The sequence below is a fragment of the Rhineura floridana genome, chromosome 16, assembly GCF_030035675.1.
Source record: "Rhineura floridana isolate rRhiFlo1 chromosome 16, rRhiFlo1.hap2, whole genome shotgun sequence".
Taxonomy (NCBI): domain Eukaryota; kingdom Metazoa; phylum Chordata; class Lepidosauria; order Squamata; family Rhineuridae; genus Rhineura; species Rhineura floridana.
This window is the reverse complement of record NC_084495.1, coordinates 6,464,865-6,492,362: the sequence shown is the minus strand read 5'-3', so window position 1 is coordinate 6,492,362 and position 27,498 is coordinate 6,464,865. Positions and strand designations below refer to the sequence as shown.

At 44.7% G+C, this 27,498-nt stretch overlaps 2 protein-coding genes across 7 annotated transcripts in view; one reads left to right on the top strand and one right to left on the bottom strand.

Annotated features, from left to right (window-relative positions):
- The window catches only part of LOC133371519 (heat shock factor protein 3-like), a 35,681-nt gene extending 19,788 nt beyond the window's left edge, over positions 1-15,893 (bottom strand). The window contains exons 1-3 of one of the 3 annotated variants that reach the window (XM_061599058.1): positions 15,590-15,893; positions 10,504-10,612; positions 5,404-5,531 (exon numbers count right to left, since the gene is read on the bottom strand). In XM_061599058.1, the coding sequence (XP_061455042.1) occupies positions 5,404-5,531; positions 10,504-10,612; positions 15,590-15,727 (375 nt within the window). In that variant the 5' untranslated portion in view covers positions 15,728-15,893. Of the gene's footprint in view, positions 1-5,403; positions 5,532-10,503; positions 10,613-15,360; positions 15,568-15,589 lie in introns of those variants that run through there. The other 2 variants (XM_061599055.1, XM_061599057.1) reach the window with 2 other exon arrangements.
- Positions 15,334-27,498, top strand: part of LOC133371517 (hephaestin-like) — an 82,972-nt gene continuing 70,807 nt past the window's right edge. For 2 of the 4 annotated variants that reach the window (XM_061599054.1, XM_061599051.1), the window contains exons 1-2: positions 15,335-15,801; positions 23,614-23,818. In XM_061599054.1, the coding sequence (XP_061455038.1) occupies positions 23,649-23,818 (170 nt within the window). In that variant the 5' untranslated portion in view covers positions 15,335-15,801; positions 23,614-23,648. Of the gene's footprint in view, positions 15,802-16,172; positions 16,218-23,613; positions 23,819-27,498 lie in introns of those variants that run through there. The other 2 variants (XM_061599053.1, XM_061599052.1) reach the window with 2 other exon arrangements.

Below are 27,498 nucleotides of genomic sequence, written 5' to 3'. Positions count from 1 at the left end.
CTCATTTGAAATGTGATGTTGGAGGAGAGATTTGCGGATACCATGGAGGGCGAAAAAGACAAATAATTGGGTGTTAGAACAAATTAAACCAGAACTATCACTGGAAGCTAAAATGATGAAACTGAGGTTATCATACTTTGGACACATAATGAGAAGACATGATTCACTAGAAAAGACAATAATGCTGGGGAAAACAGAAGGGAGCACCACCAAGCAGGGTTCACCTGTGGCTTCTAATAGGCACAAAGGTTTGTAAGTGTGAAGATGCTCTTAAAAGGCATGCTGGACTCACGGCACTCACCCCAGAAGCAGATAATGGATCATATTCAAAGGGCACCATGCTTCACAACGAGATCACTTCGGCTCTTTCTAACTCCTCCTAGGACTACTGAGCTGCAAAAGCACAAGGATCAATCGCCCCTCTGCTGACATGCAAAGGCTCTCTAGGCCTGCAAGTTATTCACGCAACAGCTTGGGCTGCTTCTCTAGTGCAAAGGCTCTCCAAGCCAAGACGACAGAAAACAGCTCAGCACTCTCATAGCACAAAGGGTCATTCCATGCACTCTAGCTTGATGGTATGATACTGCCTTCAGAGATGTCATACACAGTGCATACCTTCTTATTTGAATCCAGCTCCCTCTGGGGGAGAAAGGTGGGTGCAGAATTCCTAGCAGCAGCAGACTGGCTCTGGTTCTTTGTCCATGAGGGGAAACTGCAGCAAAGGACTTCCCCCACTTTTGGGCAACAGGAAGATGCTTCCACACACCCACAGGCCCAACTCCAAAACCGGACCTGAGCAGACCAACTCCTGCTCAGAGAGAAGAGAAGGCCTCTCCTTCCCTTGAGAAAGGAGGAACAGCTTTGCTGCTGGATCAGACTAAAGGGGCCCAGCTAGTCCAGCATCCTGTTCTCATTGTGGCCAACCAAATGCCACCCAGAAACCCACAAGCAGAACACGAGCACAAGAGCAACACACACCGCGCTCCCCCCACCCCAAGACGTATTGCCCGATACTGGAGGCAGCACTTACCCTCGATGAATTTGATTAACCCCATTTTAAAGCCATCTAAGTTGGTGGCCATCAACACATCTTGTAAATCCCAGTTTAATATGTGCTCTGTGAAGAAGTACATCCTTTTTGTCTTTGTCTAGTGGAACCTTCAAGACCAACAAAATTTGGTATTGCATACAGCTTTTGTTGACTAGAGTCCACTTCATCAGATGCGTGGGCTCCAGCCCATGAAAGCTTAGGCCATAGTAAAGGAGTTCGCCTTTAAGGTGCCACTAGACTGAGGGGTTTCTGATGCAAGTCAGGCTACTCCTCTGGAAACAGAAACAATGGAAGGCACCAGTTTGGAAGTGCTAGTCTTTTACGGTCCACCCAGCATTTCTTCGTGATAAAAAAGTTTCTTTTATTGACCACCTCCTTTCCCCCAAATTCCTATGATTTGAAGTGGCTTTCCTTGCAGGCAAATGGAGCAAGCTACCAAATCTGATGCAAGCCAGTCTCATCACACTTTTCCCAGTTCTAGGTCCTCAACCCAGCTTTACAATATGCTATTTTAAGCCAGGCCGAGCCACTCTCCCACCCGCCACTGTAAGTAGCAAAAAGAATGCAGCCCAGAGGTCAACTCAAGCGCTTACAGTCCCAGGATTACAGTGTTTAATTCCACAATCAGTTGCTAGAATTAATTAGATGGTTGCCACAACACTCCATTGCCAGATGCACATTAGATGACCTAACCATTCTTTGGCCATGCCCAGTTTCCATGGTCCTGTGCCAGTTTTGGCCACACTGAGAATAAGGGATGGAGACAGAGGCCCCTCGATCAAAACACCTCATCAGATGGGCAAGGGAGGGACAAACACAAGCTGAAAATGCAAGTGGCTGATTCAGCCACAGCAAGCCCAATTTAAAACAAGTTCTCAATCTAGAGGAACCAGGGTTTTGAGATCGTCAGTGCTGGCACCCAAGATTAAATTGTTTTTCTTTCTCTTCCTAGGAGCAGGAACCCTGTGGCATGGGGGGGGGCGTTATTTACAAGCTCTGCCAGGAAACGTTCTGCATTCCTGCTTGCAATGCAGATACAGTCACCTGGCGCTTTATCAGCTAGGGCTGCAGTTTCCAATTCAATTCCCATCCAGCTTGTAAAAAGAGCAGAAAAGCCTGGTGGCCATTTTCCTTACAATTACGAGCTTTCCTAATAACTGAACAGTAACCAACATGTTTAGCACTTTCTTCCACGGCATTGGTTAGAGGCTTCCTGGCATACAATAAAGTCTTCGGTTCTCAGGAAAATCAGGAGGAGCAGACACATTCTGTGCCCAATGAACATGGTAAGCAGCAACTCCAGAACGTGTACATGGCAGGCCACAGCAGGGGCAGACTGAACACTGAGAGGGAGTTCCTGGACCTGTAACTTTGCCAAAGAGTCACTGGGTGTCCTCTGCCACAGCTGCACTCTTCTCAGCTCTAATTCCCACAGCATGAAAACATGCAGAGATTGGAGCAATAAAGTTTTAAAGTCTACACCAGTGGTTCCCAACCTGGGGGCTGCGAACACTAAAGAAATGAATTATTTATTAATTTTCTTTAAAAAGTCTTCACTATCTGGACACCGTCTGTTCTCCACTGCCGCTGCAGATGACATCTCCCCCTTGCTCCAAACGAGAGGGGAGGACTTTGTTGAAGTGCCAGAGTGTCTTTCAGGCGCGCTGAGGGCAGGCATCTGCCTATACCACACATGACAGATGCTAAAGGAGGCTGAGGGAGGTGCTACGAGGAAGAAGAGGGGATTACTATCCTGACTCCTGTCTCCTCGTACTGCCGCTGCTGCTGACGTACTTGCTCAGAACGAGAGGGCTGTTCATGAAGCAAAAAGAAGCAAGGCTGCAAAGAAAGACTGCTTTCCCCCTTCCTTCCGGACGGCCAGCCTGCCTGCCTGCCTTTCTTGACTCTGCTTCACTGCCATCTCCTTTTAAAAGTTATTCTTATTTACGAGGCCACCCAGATCTTGCCTTCAGCCCAGATGGAGCCAAGCACCAGGGAGGAAGCTCAGGACTTGCTCGCCCGCCATCTCTGAGGCTGTGAGTGTGTATGTGCCAGTGTCCCCCTTTCTTCCACCTACATTCCACCCCCAACCTCTCTCTCCAAGATGCTGCAGTTGAGGGCTTCCCCCCTCCCACGTGCCCAAATGCATGCACACCTGCAGATGCTTGCAGGAGGGGCAGGTGTGTTTGTGTGTGCGCGCATTGATGTCTTCTGCTCTACTCTCATTCCCCAAGCGCAAGCTAGCCAAGTCATCAGTTCTGATGATCATCCCAAGGCCTAAAAGCACTAAGCCCCCTCCTCAATCAATCCACCGTTTTATCTTCACAATGCAGTATCCCTACCACATTGCTGCTTCTTCGTGATGATGATGATTTTTAAAAAGCTCAGCAGGTTGGTTGAGGCTGGGGTCCACATACTGCAGCTGAAATGTATTTATTTGTTTAATTATTACTGAATTTATATCCCACCTTTCCTCCAAGTTGCTCAAGGTGGTGCACATGGTTCGCCCCCCCTCCATTTTATCCTTACACCAACCCTGTGAGATAGGTCAGGCTGAGAGATAGTGTCTGGCCAAGGTCACCCAGTGGGCTGCATGGCTGGGTGGGGATTTGAACCTGGATCTTAGCCCAACAATTTAACCTGCTGGTGTTGGGAGACAGGACTGTACATCTTCAGACTGTCAGTGGGGAGGAGATCCCAGTTTGATGAACCTTTGCATTAGGAAAAGAAAGCAACACCTCCCTGTTTGCAGGGAGCTTTTTATGGAAAGGGATATTTGGAGATGTGATTTTGCCACACACTATTTTTTCAATCAACAGAGACTAAAATTACAATTAGTGTGTGTGAGTGTCACAAAATATTTTGAGCTTACAAAGGGGGTCCTGTACTCATAAAGGTTGGGAGCCACTGGTCTACGCATTCTAGAGTACTACCAAGTGTTACAAAAAATAATAAGCAAAGCTGCATTCAACCAAAGTGAGATTTTCCTTCTGTTGATTGGGTTGCATCCAATCCTGTCATTCTGCTTGTGCAATGGAAGTTCCCCTTCCTTTCCTCTCCACTACTGCCTCCCACCCCACACATTCTCAAAGTCTGCTCCAGGGGGTCAGGGGATCCTCCTGAGCATGCTGGAGGAGGCACAGGGAAAGCAGAGGAAGGGAAAATCCTGTTGCGTGCATGGAACTTCGCCCACACACATCATTGGATGTAACTCACTGAGGCAAGGTAGGGCTAGAAGTTAGATATTCCTGACCTGCTCCCTCACCCTGAAACATCTGCATTGCTGGTTCCATTAGCTCAATAAACAGTGGTTGTTTGATTTTGTTTTATTTATTAGACTGCAAAACCACACTTCATCAGAATAGACCCATGGTGGTTTATAACGGTAAACACACAATTACAATTATAAAACCAAGAAGAAAACAGTAACCCTGCCCTGCCTCACTGCAGTCAGCCAAACCCAAGCAGCAAGACAACCAGAAGGGCCTCACTCAGTCACCCTCAGGGCTCAAGTCAGCTGATGGATGGAAAGGTGCTTCATAAGGTACCCTAACCAAGTAAAGTTAAAGGACAATTACGTTGCAATCTGAAACAAGGGGAGGTCTCGGAGAAGTGGGGCTCAAAAAACTGTGGACCATTTAGAAGTTCATACTGCAACCTGCACTTCTCATGCTGAGTTAATATTTTAAAATATTCACAAAGAAGTTTGAAAGAATGTTTCATTCGCCTCAAAAGCACTTTTTTAAAAAGGCAAAAAGATCCTATACATTGCTTTGATGAAGATCTTTGATGAACCACAATAAGTATCTGGCAAAACAGATGGAGACTTAGGAGGACTGAAGAACATCAGAGGAGGAGGATCTGCTTGTTTCATTGTATCTTAGGCCAGAATGTCTGTGTGCACAGAGAAAAAGGTGGGTAAACTTAAAACCTTTTGCCCTTGCCTACATTCCACAGGCAGATGGATTTGACAGAGCCAAAGCAGGAATCCCACACATGCTGGGCCAATAGCTTTGTAAAAAGACCAAAAAAGAGTACCCAACCTACTGTAACTAAAATCTTATTTTTTTAAATTCAGCATAGGATATTGGGTAGGACTCCTCTAGCTGTCTGGGTTCAAACCCCATCTCACTTATAGGAATGCTAGGTCAGCAACAGGAAAGCCATTATACCTTTTCTATCCCAAATCTAATCACATTTACTAAGAAGTCAAGTCTGTTTATTGCAATGCAACCAACCTTTGAATTAAGAACGCGCGCACACACACAGCAGCTCTTTGCATGCCACTAATCTCTCCACAGTCGCATTTAAAAGCAGAGGTGTTCACCATCCTGTGTACTGGGGTACAATACCTTCCGCTTGATGTTTGCCAGCAAGTTGGCTTTCCCTCGTTTGAAAAATGGGTGCTGAAACTCAATGGCAGAGTTCTTGTCAGAGGTCATCATGCCGTTCTCCAGCGCAATCACCTTCCTGAAGCCATCTGTGGAGACATTAAAGATTAATGCTCATACATCTTCCAAGGGGCAACATCATTCTGGACCTTTTAACTTCTCCTTGTGCTAATGTAACAGAATACAACAGCTGAAGACAAACAGTAGGGTGTTGTTGTTGTTTTTACAGATGGTAGTTTTTGAGCAACACAAGGAGGGTATGATTTAAGCAAACTTGCCCATGGTGTACAATATGCAATCATTTCTTCATTGTGGATTATAGCAGGACAAACAGACATGGGAGGTTATTTGAACCTCTAGCAGAGGCAATCATGGTGCACGTGTATATACCATGAGCAAAAATGCCTCGATCGTACCACTTTCAGCTTTTGGTGGGGGTGGGCAGGAGGCTGATAGGATGCGTTGCCCATCTCTCTGCAATTCCCAGAGTTATAGAACAAGCATAACTGCTGGTGCAGTCACATAAGTGATCTTCACCTTAATTTGTATATTTGTTTTAATGTTTTTAGTTACTGTAAACCGCCCAGAGAGCTTCAGCTATGGGGAGGTATATAAGTACAATAAATAAATAAATAAATAAAGCAGCCCGACTGGAAAAATTTCCCTCTTGCTGTGGGTAACAGCGGAGGAGAGAACTATATTCACAGCTACTTTTAGGAGCCATGGAAAGTGCAACCCCAACAATCAAGGAGGAAGAGAAATAGATTCACCAAGCTACAGTCAAGCTCTTTGTTTTATGACTTGGAAAGGAGCTGGGGCCAGTTGCAATAGCGCTTACTAGAAGCCTGTGCTCCAGCTCCTTTGCATTCAGCAAAAACATGGCAAGACACCTTTTTTTCCTGCGCTAAAAACAGCTGTTGTGTGTGTGTGTGTGTGCGTGGAGACAACAGGTGCTATTTTCATCCATGACTTAAGCTGATACGACACGGATGACCAGCAAGTTCTTTTGGTGGCTTTTCAACTCTTCCTTTCTCATGACTCACATTTTCCAGTGTTAACTTTTTTCGGATTCCCCTGAGAGCTTGTGCCCAAGCAATTAAATGGTCAGGATCAGACCCAGAACTAAAAACAAGTATGCGGTGTCTCCTTGCAGAGAGCCCCCAGCTGTCCAAACCTGGCCCCATCATCGAGTGAAGCAGCAAAGGCTTCTTCACTCCTTCTTCTAACAGCAAGAATGGCAGTCTCTTGATTGCTTCTTGGTTTTGATTGTTGTTTTAGTAACATCAGACCTAAAGAACAACACATTTATTACAGTGTAAGCTTTCATGGACTACAGTCCATTTCATTAGATGCACCTGATTGTGCCATAGTCTTTAAGTGGCCACAGGACAGGATTTTGCTGCAAAAGGCTAACACAGTCACTTCTCTAGAAACTGATGTTACTAGTGATGCTTTTAATTCGTTCATTCATGCACTCCTATCCCACCCTTCCCTAAGGAGTTCAGGGCAGCATATCCCCCCCTCCGTTATGTTGCCACCCTGGGCTCCTGCTGGGAGGAAGGGTGGGATATAAATTAAATAATAAATAAAATAAATAAATAAACAGATCAGGCTGGGCCAGCCAATGAGCCTCACAGCTAACTGGCAATCTGAAACCTGGGTCTCCACAGTCATAACCTGACATTAAGCCCTACACCACACAGGCTCTCCAGTGAGCAATGAATGCCAAGAACTTTAAGTGGGTATTCTCTTCTCCATGTGGGTCTCAATACCCAAAAGGTGAGAAAGGGGCTACGTGCAAGAACAAAAATGTCCCAGTCTTTCTGCAACACTGGCCTAAGGACACGTTTCCCTCTCACTCCCATCTTCATGTATCCTCTTTCCCCTCTTTTCTGGAGACCCAAATCATCTGCATTAAGGAAGTAAATTCAAATGTTCAGGAGACCAAAGAGCGTACTCTTTAGGAGGACTGAAGAACATCAGAGGAGGAGGAACTGCTTGTCTGATTGTATCTTAGGCCAGAATGTCTGTGTACACAGACAGAAAGCTAGGTGAACTTAAAACCTTTTGCCCTTGCCTACATTCCACAGGCAGATGATTTGACAGAGCCAAACCAGGAATGCCACACGTGCTCTGAGGTGTACCGCATTTCTTTCTTCAGTGTATGAACTGGTCTAACCTCTTTCGCTCAATGCACAGACGTTGCAACTCACATAATCGCTGGCCATACTGGCTGAGGCTGATGGCAAAGGAGTCCATCTACATCTGAAGGGCACCAGGTTCCACATCTCTGGTTTACAGCCTTGCTATTTCAGGAGTGGGACATCTATCCCAAACCAGTGTTTCGATTCATCTATCATGATTTTATTACTTTTTGTTATCGCACCAGAATACTCGAAATCTTATTCTAGCAATGCAATGAAATTCTACAGAACTCAACCCCATTCTTCATTTTTGACCAGCATTTACCCAGATCAGCATAACAGCAATTTGACAAGGTGGGGTTGGTTGGTCTGGCTAAGAAAGCCAAAAATATGTTGTTCCGCTATGGGCAGGGATTCAAGAGCCAATTTAAAAAAAAGAGAGAGAGAGGAAGAAGAAATGCTTTTTTCCTCCAGTTCAAATGAAAATGAAAACAGACAGATCTGGAAAAGTGCTAAGTTTTCTCAAAAATATTGTAGTCATCCATGAAAATTTATAGTCAGCCATGTTTCTTCATCTAAGCTCTTTGAAGCATTGATTTTTTTAAAAAAGATCCATCACTTCCCTATATTATAGCATACCACAATGTGCTTCTTTATGGAATTATTTCTAGTACAAGAATTTAAAACTCTTCTAGTACAAGAACATAAAAGATATGGGCACTCTTCCAATGGAAGATTCAATAGCTTGTTGAATAGGAAATCATTCTTGACTTTTTATACAGCCACACAGACAAAAACAAAGAATAGGAACGTATGATTCTCCCAAGTTTAAATGCCTGTCCACAAACGTCCTTTGTTCCTTTTAAGCCCTAAGTCTACACTTTGAAAGAGGAGGTCATTACTGATACTGCACAGAGACAAGCTTCATCACAAATGGCACCATCGCTGGTCCGACTCCTGCCACTTCCTGCCATCTCACTGCTTTATTCGAAGACCAGAAAACTGTCATTGTGCCAAAGACAACAACGCCTCTATTCTTTCCCTAGAACAACTGTGTGTGTTTCCTTCATTTTTGACAGAAATCAGTATTTCAATATAGGCACAAACATTGAAGGTTCCAAGACAAAAAGCTTCCCACATTTTAAAATTAAGGTGATCTTTAGGGCAGGGCTTTTCAAGACATTTCCCATACAAGGAACCCGCTCCACATCAACTTGCCCATCCACCTTCTTGCATTGCGGGAGATACTGTGCCTCAGAACATGTTGGATGGTGGAAATGCTGTAGATGTCATCTATCTAGATTTCAGCAAAGCGTTTGACAAAGTCTCCCATGACCTTTTGATTAGCAAACTGGTCAAATGCGGACTAGATGTAAATACTGTCAGGTGGATTCACAACTGGTTGGAAAACCGTACTCAAAGAGTGGTTGTCGGTGGCTCTGCTTCGGACTGGAAGGAGGTTTCAAGTGGAGTGCCACAGGGTTCTGTCCTGGGGCCGATACTCTTCAACATTTTTATCAATGACTTAGATGATGGAGTGGAGGGAAGCCCTATGAAGTTTGCGGATGATACGAAACTGGGAGGGACAGCTAACACAATGGAAGACAGGAATAAAATCCAAAGGGACCTGGATAGACTAGAAAATTGGGCTGAAATTAATAAAATGAAATTCAATAAAGACAAATGCAAGATTCTGCATTTAGGCCACAAAAACAAAATGCACGGGTACAGGATGGGAAATACCCGGCTTAGCAGTAGTGCGTGTGAGAAGGACCTTGGAATTGTAGTGGATCGCAAGTTGAACATGACCCAGCAGTGTGATGCTGCGGCAAAAAAAGCAAACACGGTTTTGGGCTGCATAAACAGAGCTATAGTTTCCAGGTCGAGGGAAGTAATAGTCCCACTATATTTTGCATTGGTCAGGCCTCATCTGGAATACTGCGTTCAGTTCTGGGCGCCTCATTTTAAGAAAGATATAGACAAGTTAGAGCAGGTTCAGAAGAGGGTGACGAGGATGATAGCCGGTATGGAGAACAAGTCTTATGAGGAAAGGTTGAAGGAACTTGGCATGTTCAGTCTGGTGAAGAGAAGGCTGAGGGGTGACATGATTGCACTCTTTAAGTACCTGAAGGGCTGTCACATAGAGGAGGGTACAGATTTGTTCTCTGCTGCCCCAGAGGGTAGGACTAGGTCTAATGGTTTTAAGTTGCAGGAGCGTAGATTCAGATTGGGCATTAGAAGGAACTTCTTGACAGTAAGGGCAGTTCGGCAATGGAACCGACTGCCTAGGGAGGTGGTGGGATCCCCTTCGCTGGATGTCTTCAAGCAGAGGCTGGACAGCTATCTGCGGGAGATGCTCTAGCTGTGGATTTCCTGCTGTGAGCAGGGGGTTGGACTCGATGGCCTACAAGGCCCCTTCCAACTCTATGATTCTATGATTCACTCTCACACCCAGCAGAGCAAGGCACAGAAGACAGCAGCTGTTGTTGCCTCCAATCTCTGTAACTGATCTAGTTCTGGTTTCCTTCTGATGCCAAGTGAACGCTTTTGTGTGCGTGTGTCTCCTCTTTCTTTGTGTTTTCCCCCTTTGAGCAAAGCAGCCGACAGGCTAACTGCCTCAGCACTTCGGCAACACCAGGCCTCTCTTGCTGGATCTGAGCATAAACAACATTCACTGGTTAGACAGAGGTTTAGCGAGAATTGCTGCTATTGCCTCCAGTGCTGTGGCTAACCGATACAAAGCTGAACAGTTGTGGACTAACAACTGTCGGGCAATTTCAGGAATTGGCCTTCTGGTCATCTTCAAAGGGCAATCGTTTGCTTTGCATTTAGAGACCATCATTAGTGTTTTATATTATTAACTAACTGAATATTATGTGGAAAAAACAGTAACCTTCACAGTGTAGCTGATACTTACAGATGTTGAGCTGACGAATGAAGCTGGACAAGTTGTTGTGTTTGAAGTACTTGGGGAGCAGATCCTTAGCAAACCTCTGTTCATCCAGAATGCAAAAGTTCTGCCCATTCTAGAAAAATTAAAGGGGAAAAACAGCACAGTAAGGAACATAAGTCATACATCTCTCAGCCTCCTATACATTGGACATACATTAGTTTAACAGAAAGTGCTTTTGTAGGAATCATGGGGGAGGAAGAGGAAGGCACAATGGCTAGTGCTTTAGGACTGCATGTAGAAATCCTAGATTCAATTCTCCTCTTGCTCAGAAAATCAGCAGATTGCATGAAAGCTCCCACCTAATTTTGCCTAATCTTAGAGCAAGGATGGAGAACCTCTGGCCCTCTAGATGTTGTTGGCCTGGCCAACAGGCAGGGATGCTGGGAGTTGTACTCCAACAACATCTGGAGGGCAACAGGTTCCAGAAAATGTTGCAATTTTCTATTATGATATTGAATCTACTGAAGCTATGTAGCTGGGATGGGGGACAGATTTTTCAACTTTTAAAATGTGTTACAAATGTAACAGGGTGATGTGAAAGTTTGTTAGCAACATTTTAAAAGCAGCTCATTTATGACAACATTTCACCTCTTGAACACAGAGCAAGGAACACAGCTCCTACTTAGGCAGAACTAACCACCAAAGCAGAAAGTCTTTATTCCAGTGCAAATATGACTGAATAATCACAGGTAGTAAAAAAAATCAGAAGTACTAAACCCTTGCCTTGGTCATTTCTAATGTAAAGAAGGAAAAAATAAGACACAATGAAAACGTCGGGGAAGAGTGCACAGACAACTTTTGGGAAGATATGACAGGAGACGCGACTACATTCCGACATTGCTGGGGAGAGTCACAAAGTCTTGGGGCAAGAGGAAAACCATCCTGCAGAAGGGACTGACCTGCCAGCTGGCACCACAAGATCTCCATGCACCAAGAATATCCCTCGGAGGAAGGGGGGCAATTGATGAGTAGAACAAGTGAGTAAGCAGTCAGGAGTTTATGGGAAATACACAGGTGCAATGGTTCTGAATGGTAACTGAAGCTTGTGGTTCACTCAGACTATTTAGGCACCACAGATAAGTGTATTGGGAAAGCTCAGACAACTCTTAGGAAACGTAGGCACTGGGCACGCTCAAAGGTATTTCCCACTACGCTGCACTGGGCTCAATGGGACACCCCAAAACACCAGCAGTCTTAACAGGGAGGACAAAATGACATCACAGAAATGTGCATTTGTTTTGTAAGTGCATTACTCTAGAACAGCCTTCCCGAACCTGGTGCCTTCTCCAGAAGTTTTGGACTACAACTCCCATAATCTGTCACCTTTGGCCATGCTGCCTCAGGCTGATGGAAACTGTAGTCCAAAAATCTGGAGCACACCAGGTTGGGGGTGGCTGCTCTAGAAAGAGCCAATATGGATGCTTATAGTACATGAGCTTGTAAACATGAGCTTTTGAAATGTGACAATAAAGGAGGGACAGGCTTTGGCTACTTCTGTCTAAACATAAGAGTGCAGAACTGCCTAGGACAGTCTCTTTCAGACTCAGGAACCACTGATTCGCACCAAGGCCCCAGAAATTGAGACACTGCATATGAAAATGTACGGATCTCATAAAGTCAGACCATTTGGCCATGAATGCAGAGAGATTTCACACCATCATATGGTTTGCAGTGAATTATATCTCTGCTCCTGCTGTCATTAGGCAATTTGTAGTACAGGAAAAGAAGTCCAAGGAGCCATTCAGGAATCTATTTTCATATCGGCTGAACAGAACATTTTAAAAGAGAATAAATCCTGCAAAGAAGGATTACAATCTCATAGTAATTAGGAGTTCAAACCACTAGGGAACCTCGGCTTCTCAGCCAAGAACATCGCTATAAATACTTGAACAATTCCACAGATACACTGAGTGGTACAGAGAGACCAATTTAGGTAAGTTATGGCCCAGATAGGGAGTACAACCAACATGAAAGCTCGTTCAGCAATATAGAAATTAGCAATCTAGAAAGCAAAAAAAAAAAGTAGAGAAAGCTCTTCCATCAAACATGTTTTCCCCTCTCTCATGTGCAAGGATTAAATTCCAAATGGGATTAGACATAATCACCCTAATTTCAAGACAACACACCCATGTTTGTGTGCAATGCTTAGCAAAAAAATAATCCTTGGAAAATACTGTAGTATTTTCAGTGAATCCCATCTTAGTATGGTCAGAAAGGAACATGACCACTCTGCAATTTGCCTTAGAGTAAGGAGTTCTACAAAGCCCCAGTACACTAACAAAAAATATTTCTGTTGTTTATAATCCCAGAGAAAGGAATTCAAGTTGCCTGTGGCATTTTCACCACCTAAGCTGATCAAACAAAATGGGGAAATGGTGATTCAAAGCTTCTAACCAGCTCCAACTTGTTTTATAAAGATCCGCAGAACTTGCATTGGTGAAATGACTTCTCAGGCACACATCCATGTAGGATGGATAAAGAAAACTTGAATGCTCAACCTGAAAAGGACCACTGGAAATAATGGGAGGAAAAAGTAAAGATAGTATTTAGATTATGTCAAGAGTAGGAATGACGATGCCTGGAGGGAGCAACTAAGTTTATCACAAATGCTAACAAAATATGGCTCGACCCACACAGAAACAGCAGTTTCTAAATGTCACTACTAAGGCGGCCCGTTATAAATTGATGTGTCTGCTAAGGAACCCCTGCCCTGAACTGCAGAACAACTGTGTGAGTCTGAGACACATTCCAGGTGTGGAACACTGCCATACTGAGCCTCATTGTTCCTGTTTTCCTGCAAGAACTGACAATGCTCCCTAGAAAACACCCCCTTTGCTACAAACAACAGGTAAAATCAGTACTGGGTAATCTTCATTTCAAGAAAAGCAATCTCCTTCATGAAGAAGCCCTGATAACCTTCTGAGGGACTCTAGGGTTCTGAAACACAGTTTGAGAACTGTGCAAACAAAATGCATTTACCTACATCAAGGTACGGGCATGCCCAAATTAATTCCCCACCCTGCAAAAGAGTGCCACAAAACATTTTTGGTTCATGGTGACACACTTACACTGCACCATGTACTCTATGCTTGTGAGAAGACATTGCCTACTTGTAAAACCCACATATTTGTGTGCAAGCACTGCACAAGAATACTGTCTGATGTAAAGTATAGTCCTGGTGTGAAAATACTTAACACAAACCATAGTTGTACTGGTATGCCCATGTAATATGGTGTGTGTGTGTATATATATATATTTACAGTAGGGCCCCGCTTCCTGGCGTTCCGCTAATGCGGTGGCTTTCCTCCCCTCTTTAAAAGCCGCTTTTGCGGCATTTTCATGTTGCACAACACACCCCATTAAAGTCAATGGGGTTCCGCCTTATGGCAATTTCCGCTTTACGGCAGAGGTCTGAAACGGAACCTGCCGTATAAGCGGGGCCCTACTGTATATGGAGGGATACTTCCAAATTAAGACATGCAGCTTTCACTCCATTGTACAACACACACATTATGAGCCAAAGAACAGTTCCATCAAATCTAAAAGCACCCGTAAAGATGCATCCACATCCACGCTGCTTGCAGTCTATGTCATTCTGTTCCTCTAAGCCACATAAGGCGCCTGATTGTGCATCACAAAAGTAACCTAACTTCCAGCACTGGCATTTACCTGCCAACTTCAGCTACTATGTGTGGGAGTGAAATCCACCAACTTTACGGCATATCTTGATTTTTAAACAACTGCACAATGCAGGATGCACAATTTTACAGGCAAGGGTCAGTTTACCCTCAGTAAAGCATAAAAACATGCTGTGGAAGCTACATGATAACATGTAATTTTATATTTATAATATTTCAAGTCACCTTTAGCCCAGAATGCCACTGGACCTCACCAAAATGGCATTTGGCTTGTTCACTACTGCACAACTAACCCATTTGTTTGCAAATTGGATGCAGATATGTCTGGCTTCCTTTGATCAGGAATTAAGAGAGCACGATAGAGACAGATACGCCCAGGCAAGATGAGCTGCATGCGAATTATACGTATTTTTGCAGCACAGATATGCCTATAACATGTAAATATGAACATGCATGGGCCACACACCCATACTGAATGTACTTGTGCATTCCAAAAAACATGGAATTGTGGAATTCTTGGAATTGTGCATTTCAAGAAACAGGTTACACCCACATCACAGTGCCACAGGATAAGTCTTAGTGGACTACAAGGAATAAAATAGTTACCATCCTAAATACATGAGAACTTTTTAATAGATTGTGTCATAAGGGTTCCCATCAGCTGAAATAACAGCCGTGGCGCAGTAATAGAGTACATGCTTGCAGGCAGGTCACAGTACTCAGCATCTCTAAATAGGGCTGGGAAAGACGAACCCCACCCAAGACTCTGGAAAGTCACTGCCAGCCATAAGCTGGATGAGCCAATAGTATAAGACAATGGAGGGGGCTGCCCATTACATCTCTGCATGAATCACTGCTATGATGCTGCCTCCTTTCCTATATGAAGCCTCCAGCTGGATTGGAAAGCAGATGGTTCTGCTGTGTCTGCAATGGGTGTGCCTGAAACACCCCCATCATTAATCTTCTCTAGACAGTTGGTGAAAAGGTGGCTCCTTTAAAAAAGGCCTTTAACCAACTAATTAAAAATGTATTTGCTGGCTTACTTTTGAGCTTCTTTATGACTGCTTTTTTGGACTGGTTAGATTGGTTTTTAGCTTTATGTTAACATCTTGATTACAACGTTGGTGGTGGTGGGGAGATTGTTGCCTATTATATATTGCTCTGATGTTGATTTATTAGCTACCTTGAGTAGAACAGCTTTTTAAAAATAAAGCAGAACAGAACGCCAGGTGCTCCTCTGAGAGACAGACGCCACCATACTGCCCCCCCACTCCGCCTGCAGGATGCCTGTTGCCCCTCCGGATGAGTCCCTGGCGACCAGCCAAACTCTCTGGAAGAGCGGCGATTATAACTTCTCTCGCGTGCTGTAGTTGCTGTTGGTGATACTGCGCATGCGCCCAGCGGGCCCTTACCCGGCTCCACGAGATCACGTCGTCGCTCCCAGGATCCTCCACGAGGGCCCAAAGCTTGGCCAGGAAACCAGGCACCGGCGAGACGCCGGGACATCCGGGAACCCCCACCGCCACGACAGCCGCCGCCGCCTTCTTCATCTCCGGCCCGGTTCGCTCTCGCTCCGACGCGACGCAGGGAGGCCTGAGGCGTCGCCGGGACAACAGGACGTTGCGTGAGTGGGCGTGACCCTGCGACTATACTCGGCCGCCCATTGGCTGCCCGCTAGCTCTTAGTCCCGCCCGCCAGGGGACGATGGTGTGGCCCGCTTCTTGGCAAGGGAAGGAGTTCGGAGGGGCGTGAGTGACGTTACCGCCGCGCGTGCCCTGAAGGATGCGCGCGTGGACGCCGCGCTGTTAACCCTTTCCTTGCCTGCAGCCAGGGAGGCACTATCTATTGTAAAGCAATAAGTTATTGCTTTTTCATTCCTTTTCTTGCTCTTCATTTGGAAGCTTTTTCAAGCTAGTTTTGCTCAGACGTCCCCAGGGCATTTTTAAAAGGAATTGTTCCTGGGTGTCCATTTTTTTTCATTCACGTGTTTTCCACGTGGAAGCCCCTCTACCATGCATAAGTCCTGACATTTGGATTGAGGTGAAAGTGGTTCACATAAACTACTACTACTACTACTAATAATAATAATAATAAAAACAGGGAGTGAATACAGCCTTGCAAATGCATTTACGCAACTTACTAGCCTAGTAAAATTCTTACTAGCCTGCCCACCCATCAGTAAACATGTAAATTAAAAAGCAAATTAAAACAAAGAGCTGCTGCTTGTGATCCACAGCCTGCTGGAAAAGAATTCTTGGGGGGGGGAGAGAGAAATGAAGACAGAGAGAGCCAGACATCACAATATACAGGCAGAGAGACTGTTAATAACCCCCCCCAAAGACTGGTGGTTTGTAAGAACCCTATTGTGTAACGTGTTCCTCCCCATGTTCTTGTTTCTATTCACAAAAATGCCATACCTCTAGCCAGTGTTTCAGTGGCTTTCAATCTGAATTTGTGTTCTTGGTTTGTTGATTAACTTTTTTTATGTTCATTTATGTCCACCGGGTGTCCAAAAGCTAGGACTTGGGTCATTCATTCATTCATTGGCGATCACTCATGGCCGAGTAAGATTGTCTTCCAGGGTAAAGTCTTTAACAGTGGGTCTGTAAGAGACTGTGGAAGCTATTCTGGATCCACACAGCCTCCCACAGGGAGGACATAGGTCATGATGGAGGATGGTCATGATGAGGATTTGTTTAACGTGCCTTCCGCTTAGCTTGTTTGTCCCTTTCGCCCTGTACTTGTGCTTCTTCAAAGTCCATAGCACCTTTGATAATGGCCAACCTCCAATTAGGATGCTTATGGGCCAAGCCTTCCCAGTTCTCGATGCTCATATTACATTTTTTAAGATTAGCTTTGAGAACATTTGTAAACCTCTTTTGCTGTCCACCAATATTCTGTTTTCCATTCTTAAGTTGGGAGTAAAGTAGCTGCTTTAGTTTTGTAGGGTAAATGTGGTAAGTAGAGTGAGTGAGAGGGGAGAGTACATGGGTGGAATGTTGAGGAATGCTGAGTTGTGATTGGCTGAGCATCTGGGTGATTGAGGTATAAATGAGACAATTGCTTTTGGTTCTGGGTTTTGGAAGGGTGGATTTTTGTTAGGCGGGTAGTGAGGGAGGTTTTAGAACTAAGATATATAAAGAGAAAACTATTATATGCAACCACACGCATGTTGACTGAACTTACAGTAATCCTGTTTATTCCTTGTGTTATTAAATAGTTTTGGTTTAACATCACGCTTGATCCTTGGCTGGGATATTGCAGACCAGAAGGGTGGGCAGAGCAAATACTAACGCTGGGAACAGTATCAATGGTGGCAGCGGTGAAGGGATAGTGTAACAGCAGCAGGTATCCAAAGCAATCCAGGGCTGTAATCTTTAAGTGCAGGAAGACACAGGGGGGTTGCGGCCTGTAAGTGCACCCAGACACTACGTAGCAATCTGTGGAGGACACTAAGGTACAGTCTCAGGCCAGTATTGCGTTACAGAGTGTCCGATGGTGGCGCCTAGTAGTGGGATCGTGAGAGACCTGTGCTGGGGCCAGTGGGAGAGATCCATTACAAGACCAGACCTAGAGTAGGGGTCTGACAGGCGTCCCTACCTGTTTTCTGTCCCAGCTGCAGGTTGCCACTACCAGATGCCCAGTCGCAAGCCCCCCTCCCTTTAAGGAGGAGCAGGTGGCCCTGTTTGTCTTTTGTTGCAGCAAAAGACTGACCAGAACTTGTTCACAACAGAATTTGTGATGGCAAAAGTTTCCATGATCAGAGGCCCCTCCACCATATGCATGAAGGGTTATTCTCTTCAGCTGTGGAAGTGTATGCATGGTCGTTCAAGTGCAGGAGATGAAGCGTAAGAAGTAGAGGTCCTCGTGACAAGGCCGCAGAGCTAGAATGTGTGCAAACTGAGGAGCGCCGTTACTTTTGACATCAGCAGCGAGAGGAGCCCAAACAATCAGCTTGGCGCTACTCAGTTAATTACATACCTGTCGTGGGAAAGGAAACCCATTCTCTCTACTCGGAGTCAAATAGAGTTGGACTTCCTTTTATAAGCCGGCCTTCGTAGAAGAGTTTTTAAAAATCCTGCTTGAAATCACATACATGTTCTTAGCATCCCTGTGCAGACTAAAGAGAGCAGCTAGGAGAACAAAAGCTGGGTAAAGTTGATGGCTCTTTCCTGGGGGTTGGCCTGCCTGTCCTTCCTTTGTTTGTGTCAGCTCATCTAGTTGCCCACACTTTGAACACCCATTTAGTAGCATTGTGAATAAGCTATGGAACAAACAAACAAATCAGTCAAAATTCAGTTTTATTAGGTTGCAAACTTACCCCAAAATTTGAGGAACAAACCTTTGAGGAGGAAGGTCTTGAATTTCTCCCCCTTGGGGAAAAAGACGCCTCCCCTCCCCCTCCCCCCACCATATATCCCTCCAGAACAAGTTTGCACTTGTAGCAAGAAACTTGGGTTTGCTAATGTACATGCATGTTTTGCACATGCCCACTTCAGATTTTTAGTTACATTCTTAAAACATCTTGGGTTTTAAAACAGATTTACTGTGTGAAGAGGCCTCTGGACCACCTCGGGTCTATAGTTTAGTCCATTTTAGTGATTTTCTACTTCTCATACAATTAATTCCTGTCAACAAATTATCATTGATTTCCCACCCTGCCATAAAGCAATATGCAATCATAATTAGTCAGGAGTGACACTACGCACACAGTTTGTCCTTGCCATTTAAAGCATCAAAATGAAAGAAATGTAGGCATATGATTACGCTGATGAAGTCCAACTAATCTGCGTGAGGCTCTTCCACAGTGCTCCTGCCTTGGCTTGCGCAGCAGCCAATCACCTAGCAAAATATTTGTTCCATCTTGTGCGTTCCCAAGGCATTGCATGCCCCAGATAGGCCAGCACTCAAGCCCAGGGATCAGCTGGTTTTATGGCCTAGACTTTGCCCCCTCGGCGCCTGTGGCTCTCATAGGGCTTCTTTGGAGTTTCAGGAACTGGAAGAAAATGCTTAGGGAATGCTTCTGAAGCCCTTCCTGCTTCCAACCAGCTCTTCTCTTTATCCAAGTAAGGGATCCATCCATTAATTTAATTGAACACTTTCTTGGTTAGAGTAAAGGATGGGGAGGGGGGGAGTTGCTGCCATCTGAGCCACACTAACCTGAGTATACATCCCTATGGGACTTACTTCCAAGTAAATGTGCAAAGGGTTGGGCTGATGGTTATGAAGAAGTTCTATGCAAGTGAGGAAGCACCATACCAGTGGATCCCACCTCTCAATGGGGCACAAGGGGTGATGTGGGGAGGATCAGGAGGGGAGGGGAGTGGTCCTAAAGCAGCCTTCACCAGCCTGATGCCCTTTAGATGTTCAGGGCTGCAACTCTGTCATGCTGCCTGGGGCTGGGAGCTATAATCCAAAACAGCTGGAGGGGAACAGGTTGGCAAAGGCTGTGCTGAAGCTTGTCAGCAGTTCCCCTTAATCAGAAATGTTCTCTTTACAAGAGGCTCCCTTTACAGATGTCTTAAAGGGTTTGTGCTGTGTACACACCGTACCTTTAAAGCTCATTCAAAGCCTATCTGCCCCCTCCATGAATCCTGGGAACTGTAGGGAACTACAATTCCCAGCACCCTTAACAAGCTACAGGTACCAGGATTCTTGGGGGGGGGTGCATGTGCACATTGAATGTGCTTTAAAGATATGTCTGTGCCACTGAAAAGTGACCAAGGAGAGAACAACTATATGCTTGCATGTTTCTTTTCCTTGCATCTCATTATTGGATTATTTGCATGTTCTAGCAAGGTATGCTGTCCTACATAAGTGAAAATGAAAGTGGGCAACACGATGAGTCAGGAAATGGCTTCTATTCAAGGTTGGCCACAGTTCAGACTTTAAGGCAGCAATGCTATGAGCACTTACTTGGGAGTAATACCCACTGAACACCGTGGAATCTATTCCCAAGAAAGCTTGCATAGAATTGGCCCTGTGGGATCTTTGTGCATTTGATTGACCCATAAAATGATCCAGCGGTCAACGTGCTTACTTACTAATGACCCACAGAGCCAAAAATATTTAGAGCAGATTGGAATTTCATTTTCGAGAAAGCATTCTTGGGATTTTACCAAATGAACCGAATTCCTTCGCTGCCCAGATCTCCCCCCCCCCACACACACACACTACAGCATGGTTACCAACATGGGGTTTCCAGATGTTGTTGGACTCCAGTCCAACCAGATCCAGCCAGCATGGCTAATGGACAGGGAGCATGGGAACTATAGTCCAGCAATGTCTGGAAGGCGCCATGTTGGCTGCCTCAGCTCTACAGCGATGGGAGGTTTGTCCTGGCGGATAGGCTTGAGTACTTCTGTGGTTTAGAAGTCTGAGAAGTAGAATAAGTAATGGAAGGAATAAGCTTCCTACCGGGAAGGATTCCAGTGAAGCAGAAGGGCACGGCTGGCAGCATATGGCCGTTGCTGGCTGACTCCTTCCTATCTGGGGTCACTTTTGAGGACATTATTTGGCCTGCGATTGTTCTTACACTGTGGCACTAATTAAGGTTTGCAGCTGGTTGGCCCTCCTTAATGAAAAAGCCAGCTAAAGTTCCTTTCACTTTTGGAGAGAGAGAATTCTCAGAAACGCACCTATGCTAAGGTGTCATATGAGGTCAGCCAGTTATCGGTATCATTTTGGTCTGGCAGCCAAGGGGGAGCACTCTCAATAAAGCATGGAAGCGTCTGACCCCATTGGAAAGCATAGGTCTCAAACGCAATTGCCAACTGGAAATGTTGTGTGCTGCTGTAAACACGGGGATCTTTTCTTTTTGGGCTCTGTGGCCAAACAACAGGTTGTCATTGTCACAGATCCCAAGACAAAATCAAGAATGGTTTGGCTTCAAATGCACATCTGAGCTTGCTATGTGTGTTGCATGATTTCTTGGATCCATTCCAGTCTGGCGTCAGGCGTGGCCATGGCACTGAAACCACCTTGGCCCACCTGGTTGATGACATCTGTCGGGAGATAAAGGAGTGTGACGCTGCTCATTCTCCTTGATCTCTTGGAGGCTTTCAACTGTTGACCATGGTGTCTTTCTAGAGCGTCTCAGGGAGGTGGGGGTGGGGTCACTGTGCTTCATTGGTTCAGCTCCCCAAAAATAGGGAGGCCACTGTTCAGCACCATGGCAGCTGCCCTGTGGTGTTCTTCAGGGTTCCATCTGGTTCTCCATGCTATTTAACATCCATATGAAGCCACTGGGAGCTGTCATCAGGGGATTTGGAGTGAGGTGCAATCAATATGCAGATGACACCCAGCTCTATCTCTCTGTTCCATCTGAATCAGGAGAGGGAGCTGAGATGTTGGATCGGTGTTTGGAGGCAGTGATGGGCTGGATGTGAGGCTCAATCCTGGAAAGATAGATGCATTATGTGTCCAGAGTTCTCATGTCTGGGAGGTGGGGATACAGCCTGTTCTGGATGGGGTTGCTCTCCCCTGGAAGAAGCAGGTCTGCAACTTGGGAGTACCCCTGGATGCAACATAATCACTGGAGGCTCAGGTAGCCTTGGTGGCTAGGAGTGCCTTTTAACAGCTCCAGCTGAACAGACATGACTTGGCAACAGTGCTTCGTGCTCTGGTAACTTCCAGATTGGATTATTGCAATGTGCTCTACGTGGGGCTGCCCTTGAAGATGACTTGGAAACATCAACTGGTCCAAACTGCAGCAGCCAGATTACTAGCTGGAGTTCCTTTAGAACTCATATAACCCTTGTTTTAAAACAGCTGCATTGGTTGCCAGTTCATTTCATGGCCCAGTTCAAGGTGTTCACCTTAATGTTTAAAGCACTAAGTGACTTAGGTCCCAAATATCTGAAAGACCACCTCCTTCTCTGCAGCTCCTCTCAGGTGTTGAGGTCAGTAGAGGGGGTCCTTTTGGTAGTTCTGTCACCCTCAGAAGTTTGGGAGGAGAGAGGGCATTTTCTGTGGCAGCCCCTAAGGTGTGCAACTCCCTCCCCACCAAGATGTGTCTGGCAACTTCACTGTACAACTTTAGGCGGATGCTGAAGATGCACCTCTTTACCCAGGCCTTTGACACGTGAGACGTATATTTATAGGACTCACCCTATTTTTTGTGATATTGTGATTTTAGGTTTTAATGATGTATTTAAATATTTTTAAAACTGTTGTAACCTGCCCTGGGACCTCTGGGTGAAGGGTGGGTAACAAGAAGAAGAAGAATATAAAACCAGGGCATTGATGATAGTGCTGTTTTTTAACCTTTATGCTACACATACACAAACAAATGTTCCTATATTACTCCATATACAGTAGTTCTTTTTGCTAGCAACATATTTGTAAGAGGGCTTTTGTGATATTTTATAGCGGAGAGGCATATTGCTTTGCATTGCATGCTGAGATTCTCTCTCAGCCTTCCCTACTCTGGTGCCCTTCAGAAGTTTTGGACTACAGCTCACATTAACCCCAGCATGGCTCTGCTACCTTCAGCCTTACCATCATACAGCTGCGATGGATGGGGCTGACGGGAGTTGTAGTTTAAACATCTGAAGGGCATCAGGTTGTGGAAGGCTGTTCTATCCCATCATGTGTTGAGATTTTCATAGGGGGCATTTAGATACATCTCATCTTAGCCCCATCCTCTATGTGTTTACTGGAGAGTAGACCGGAGGCAGGCTGATCCAGGCCAGAGACCTGAGAAATCCATGCAAACAGGCCTGGGTATTGTTCAGGCAAAGGCCCCAGCTGGGATCAGAGGAACTGATGGGCTGCCAGTCAGGCTGGTGATTGAGCCTGGGAAGACAATATTGACTTTATTTATTATTTTCTTTATTTATTCGATTTATATCCCGCCCTTCCTCCCAGTAGGAGCCCAGGGCGGCTCCAATCTTCACCCTCACATGATTTGCCACAAAGGGTGGTGTCTAGAAGTCCATAGTCTGAATCCTGGCTGACGTGACCCCCTGCCAAAGCCAAGAGAGCAAAAGCATCATTGTAGGCATATGCCACTTTACGTCCCCTGGCTATTAAATGCACAGTTCTGCTCTGTATTCTCCTGTTTTTGATTCCATGACATCTGCATCCAAATAAAATCTGCAGATTGTACAGACTTCTTCACTGGAGTCCAGAGGGTTTGGCAGTTGCACTGTTTCCTGCCCTCCTTTCTCGGAGAAGGGCCGTAGCTCACTGTTGCATGCAAAAGGTCCTAGGTTCAGTCCCTGGTGGCTTCATTTAGCGCTGGGAAACAGTCCCTGTCTGGAAGCCTGCAGAGCAGCTGCCAGTCAGCATGGACAGTACCGAGCCTGTGTTACTTCTTGCCTTGGGACTCATGCTTCTTCACTTGCAACCTTCTGGATATCCTGGTGGGATATAAATCAAATAATAAATAAATAAAATTATTATTATTATTATTAATTTTCTTCCCTTTCTGAAGATCTTGACTCCTGAACAGACCTTGCAAGAGCTGAGATGCCATCCCATCAACAAATGTTGCATGCCATACTCTGCATCCACTTCCTTGTCCTTGTTCTGGCAGAAGGTGCCACCAGAGTCTACTACGTGGCCATCCATGAAGTGGAATGGAACTATGCTCCCCTGGGGAAGAACGCAGTCACAGGACAAAGCATAGCTAATGACAGGTGGGTTTAATTTCTTGGTTACCAGGGCCCATCTGATTAAGATAGTTATACTGATCATTTCATTTTTTTTTTTCAATAATTTTTATTCAGATTTTCATAAAACATACAAGACAAAATCATAAAACATTCAAAGACAAAAAACAAAATCAAAAATAGTTAAACAAAAAGAAAAAAAGAAAAAAAAAACAAAAATAAAAAATAAAGAGTAAAATATTGACTTCCCATTTGTCAAAGATCAAATCAGTTATAAGTCTATAATATATAACAATCCTGTCTCTTAAGTCATATTATAAAATCACTTTCCTCCAGTAGTTATCTTACTTAATCATCAAATCTCATAAACATTACTTTATTCTTTCCACAAAAAGTCAAAGAGAGGTTTCAATTCTTTAAGAAATATATCTATCAATTTTTTTTTCCAGATAAGCATATCGATTAATCCATCTCATTACTAATTATGATAATCTTATTGTCATAACCATAGTCAAAATAAACATTTCAATTAATCCATCACATCAGAATCTGTTAGGTTCAATAATTTCAGTAGCCATTGTTCTATTATCTCTATTAGTTCCATTTTCCATCTTCCATCTTCAGTAGTCTTGTTAAGTCCAGTAATTTCAATATCCAATCTTCCATTATCAGTATTCCATAATAATCTTGCTGTCAAAGCCATAGTCATATAGTAAGAGTCTGATGGGGATTACCTCTATCCCAAATATTTTCTTGCCATCCATTCTGAATAGGTTGCTGAAATACTGCTGTAAAATCATATCTCTGTTCTTTTTTTCAAAATACACTGGGTCATCTCTTAAAAGTTTTTCCATTGTCACATGGCTGCAGTTAATTCCATAGATTTTCTCTATATTGGGCTCCATCACATCATTCCAGTCCAGAAGATTATCCATGCCATTGATAACTTTATCTCTAGAATCTTCATTCATTTCTTCAGAGATAACATTGAGTTCCAAACAATAGATTTTATTTCTAAAGTCCATAGACTCCAAATCTTGTTCCTGTTCCACGTTGGTTCCAATCTCCGGGATCTCCTCTCTCACAGGGACCCCTATTCCAGTCTCCAGGGTCACCTCTCTCACAGGGACCCCTGTTCCAATCTCCGGGGTCTCCTCTCTCACAGGGACCCCTTCCAGGGTCACCTCTCTCACAGGGACCCTTATATCTTTAATCTCCTGCTTCATTTTACTCAATTCAATTTTCATTATCTCAATCTCATCCATTATTTTCTGAAACATAGTTATTTCCAGATTTTCAGCCACTTTCTTAATTGCCATTTTAAAAGAAAAATATAGGAAAACCACTTCTTATTTCAGCAACAATTGGGTTAATACTCCAAACTTGGTGACATCACAGTATAAACAGAGCAGACAGCCTTATCTCTCCAATAGTTAAGTAAACAAAATGCAGTTCCCAGGATCGAAACAATTAATGGCAATCGTCAAGAAACAGATTCGTCAAAATAAAATAGACCAAAAAGAGAGTAGTCTCAAAACAGTATAATATTTTTCAAAATAAAAATCTGGAATAGAAATCCCTCTTCTGTGTATATCTTTAGAATGCAAATCCAGGACAGCTTTTTGCAACAAAAACAGAGATAAGCTATTAATTAGTGCGTAGCAGAGAGAAGTTATGGCTCCCCAGTGAGATGTCAAAAACTGATCAATCTGGCAAATCTCTTTTAAACAGCAACAATTTAAGTCAAGTAAAAGAAAAATATAGAAAGAAGGGTGCTTGCCTGTTAGTGCGTTCTCTCTTAGAAGATAAGATGAACGTTCGCTTTAACAGATAGAGCTTGCTGTTAAAAATCCGTCCCACCTTCGTCGGCTGGACCTCGTCCCATAAATTAATGAGATCTGGTCGTCCCAACAAAAATAGGCTTTGAGGTTAATCTCTTCGTTTCTCCCTACCCGGGAGAAGTTTAATCAGTCAAAAAAAAAAGAAAAAACTGACTGATATATCTGAATAAGCTTCTTTTGAGGCAGGAGCCCGTCTCAAAAGCAGGCACAGGCTAAGTCACCCTTCCCGGAAGTCAGTTATACTGATCATTTCAGAGTTGCTTGATAATATATAATATATGCTTGACACGTATCTGATCTGTGCTGGTTTAATGGTTAGCCTCTTTCATCCAAGGAACAGAAGAATTTCCATACTGCAGTAGTGCACCATGCAGAATACTGTACAATTGTATCACACAATTCCATATCCTAAACCAGGCCAGGAGTAGCTAAGCTGTGACCGTGCAGATGCTGTGGACTGCAGCTCCCATCATCCCTGACCGTTGGCTATGCTGGCTGGGGCTGGTAGGAGTCCAAGATGTCTTGCGGATGTTGGGGTGGGAAAGGCTGGCTAAGTCTGTACCTCAAAATAATCTTAAGGCAGTGGGAAATAAATCATGTACTGAAGCAGTAACGAGGTAGCTGTAAATTCTGCTACTGTTGACTCATTAGCAAAGCTGCGCCTCCCTTCTACCTACCCCTCACGCATGCACATGCTGGCACGCACAAGCAGGAACTCTTTGCTCACTAATCTCGCCGCAGTAACATTTAAAAGCAGTCATTCTTTCTTTATCATGGTCAATGACCAACACAGAAAGCATTGGAAAACAGCACAGCGTTCTTCACCCTTGGGTCCCCAGATGTTGATGAACTACAACTCCCCACCATCCCTGACAATTGACCATGCTGTCTGGGGATGATGGGAGTTGTAGTCCAACGAAGTTGAGGGACAGTGGCATAAAACAATAGACTGTAACAACTATCTCCCAGTCTCAAATACTCCCTTCCTGGGAAAGTGGTTGAAAGGGTTGTGGTGGAACAGCTGCAGGCATTCCTGGATGAGACTGATTGTCTGAATCCATTCTAGTCTGGGTTCAGGCCTGGGTTTGGGACCTAGTCATCCTTGGTTGCCTCGATGGATTACCTTTATAGAGAGAAGGACAAGGTGCTCTTCCGGCTTGATTTCTCAGTGGCTTTTGATACCATTGACCATGGTGTCCTTCTGGACTGGCTCTGCAGTGGCTCTGTTCATGTGTGCAGGGTCATGGCAGAGAGTAGCATGGGGAGAGTGCTCCTCGACCCCCTGGTGTTTATACTATGGAGTGCCACAGGGTACTATCTTGTTCCCAGTATTTTTCAACATCTACATGAAGCCATGGGGAAGGGTCACCAGGAGTCTCCGAAGAAGGTGCCATCAGTCTGCTGATGATACCCAACTCTGTTTCTCTATTACATCTGAACCAGGACAGACAGTGCAAACCCTGGACCAGTGGGTGGGCTGGAGTCAATAAACTGAGCTTGAATCCTGGAAAGACAGAAGCCTTGTGGTTGGGTGGTTCTTGTGTCCAGTAGATAGATCGATTGCCTGCCCTGGATGGGGTTGCACTCCTTCTGAAGGAGCAGGTATGCAGACTAAGGGTACTCCCGATCCACCTCTGTCACTAGTGGCTGTGTGGCCAGAAGTGCTTTCTGCCAGCTTTGGCTGGTATGCCACCTGCGACCATTCCTGGACCATCACAGCCTGACCACAGTGGTCCATACGTTGGTGACCTCAAGACTCGATTACTGTAACATGCTTTATGTGGGGCTGCCCTTGTATGTGGTCCGGAAGCTGCAACTGGTGCAGAATGCAGTGGCCAGACTGCTTATAGGAGTGGATTAGTGGCA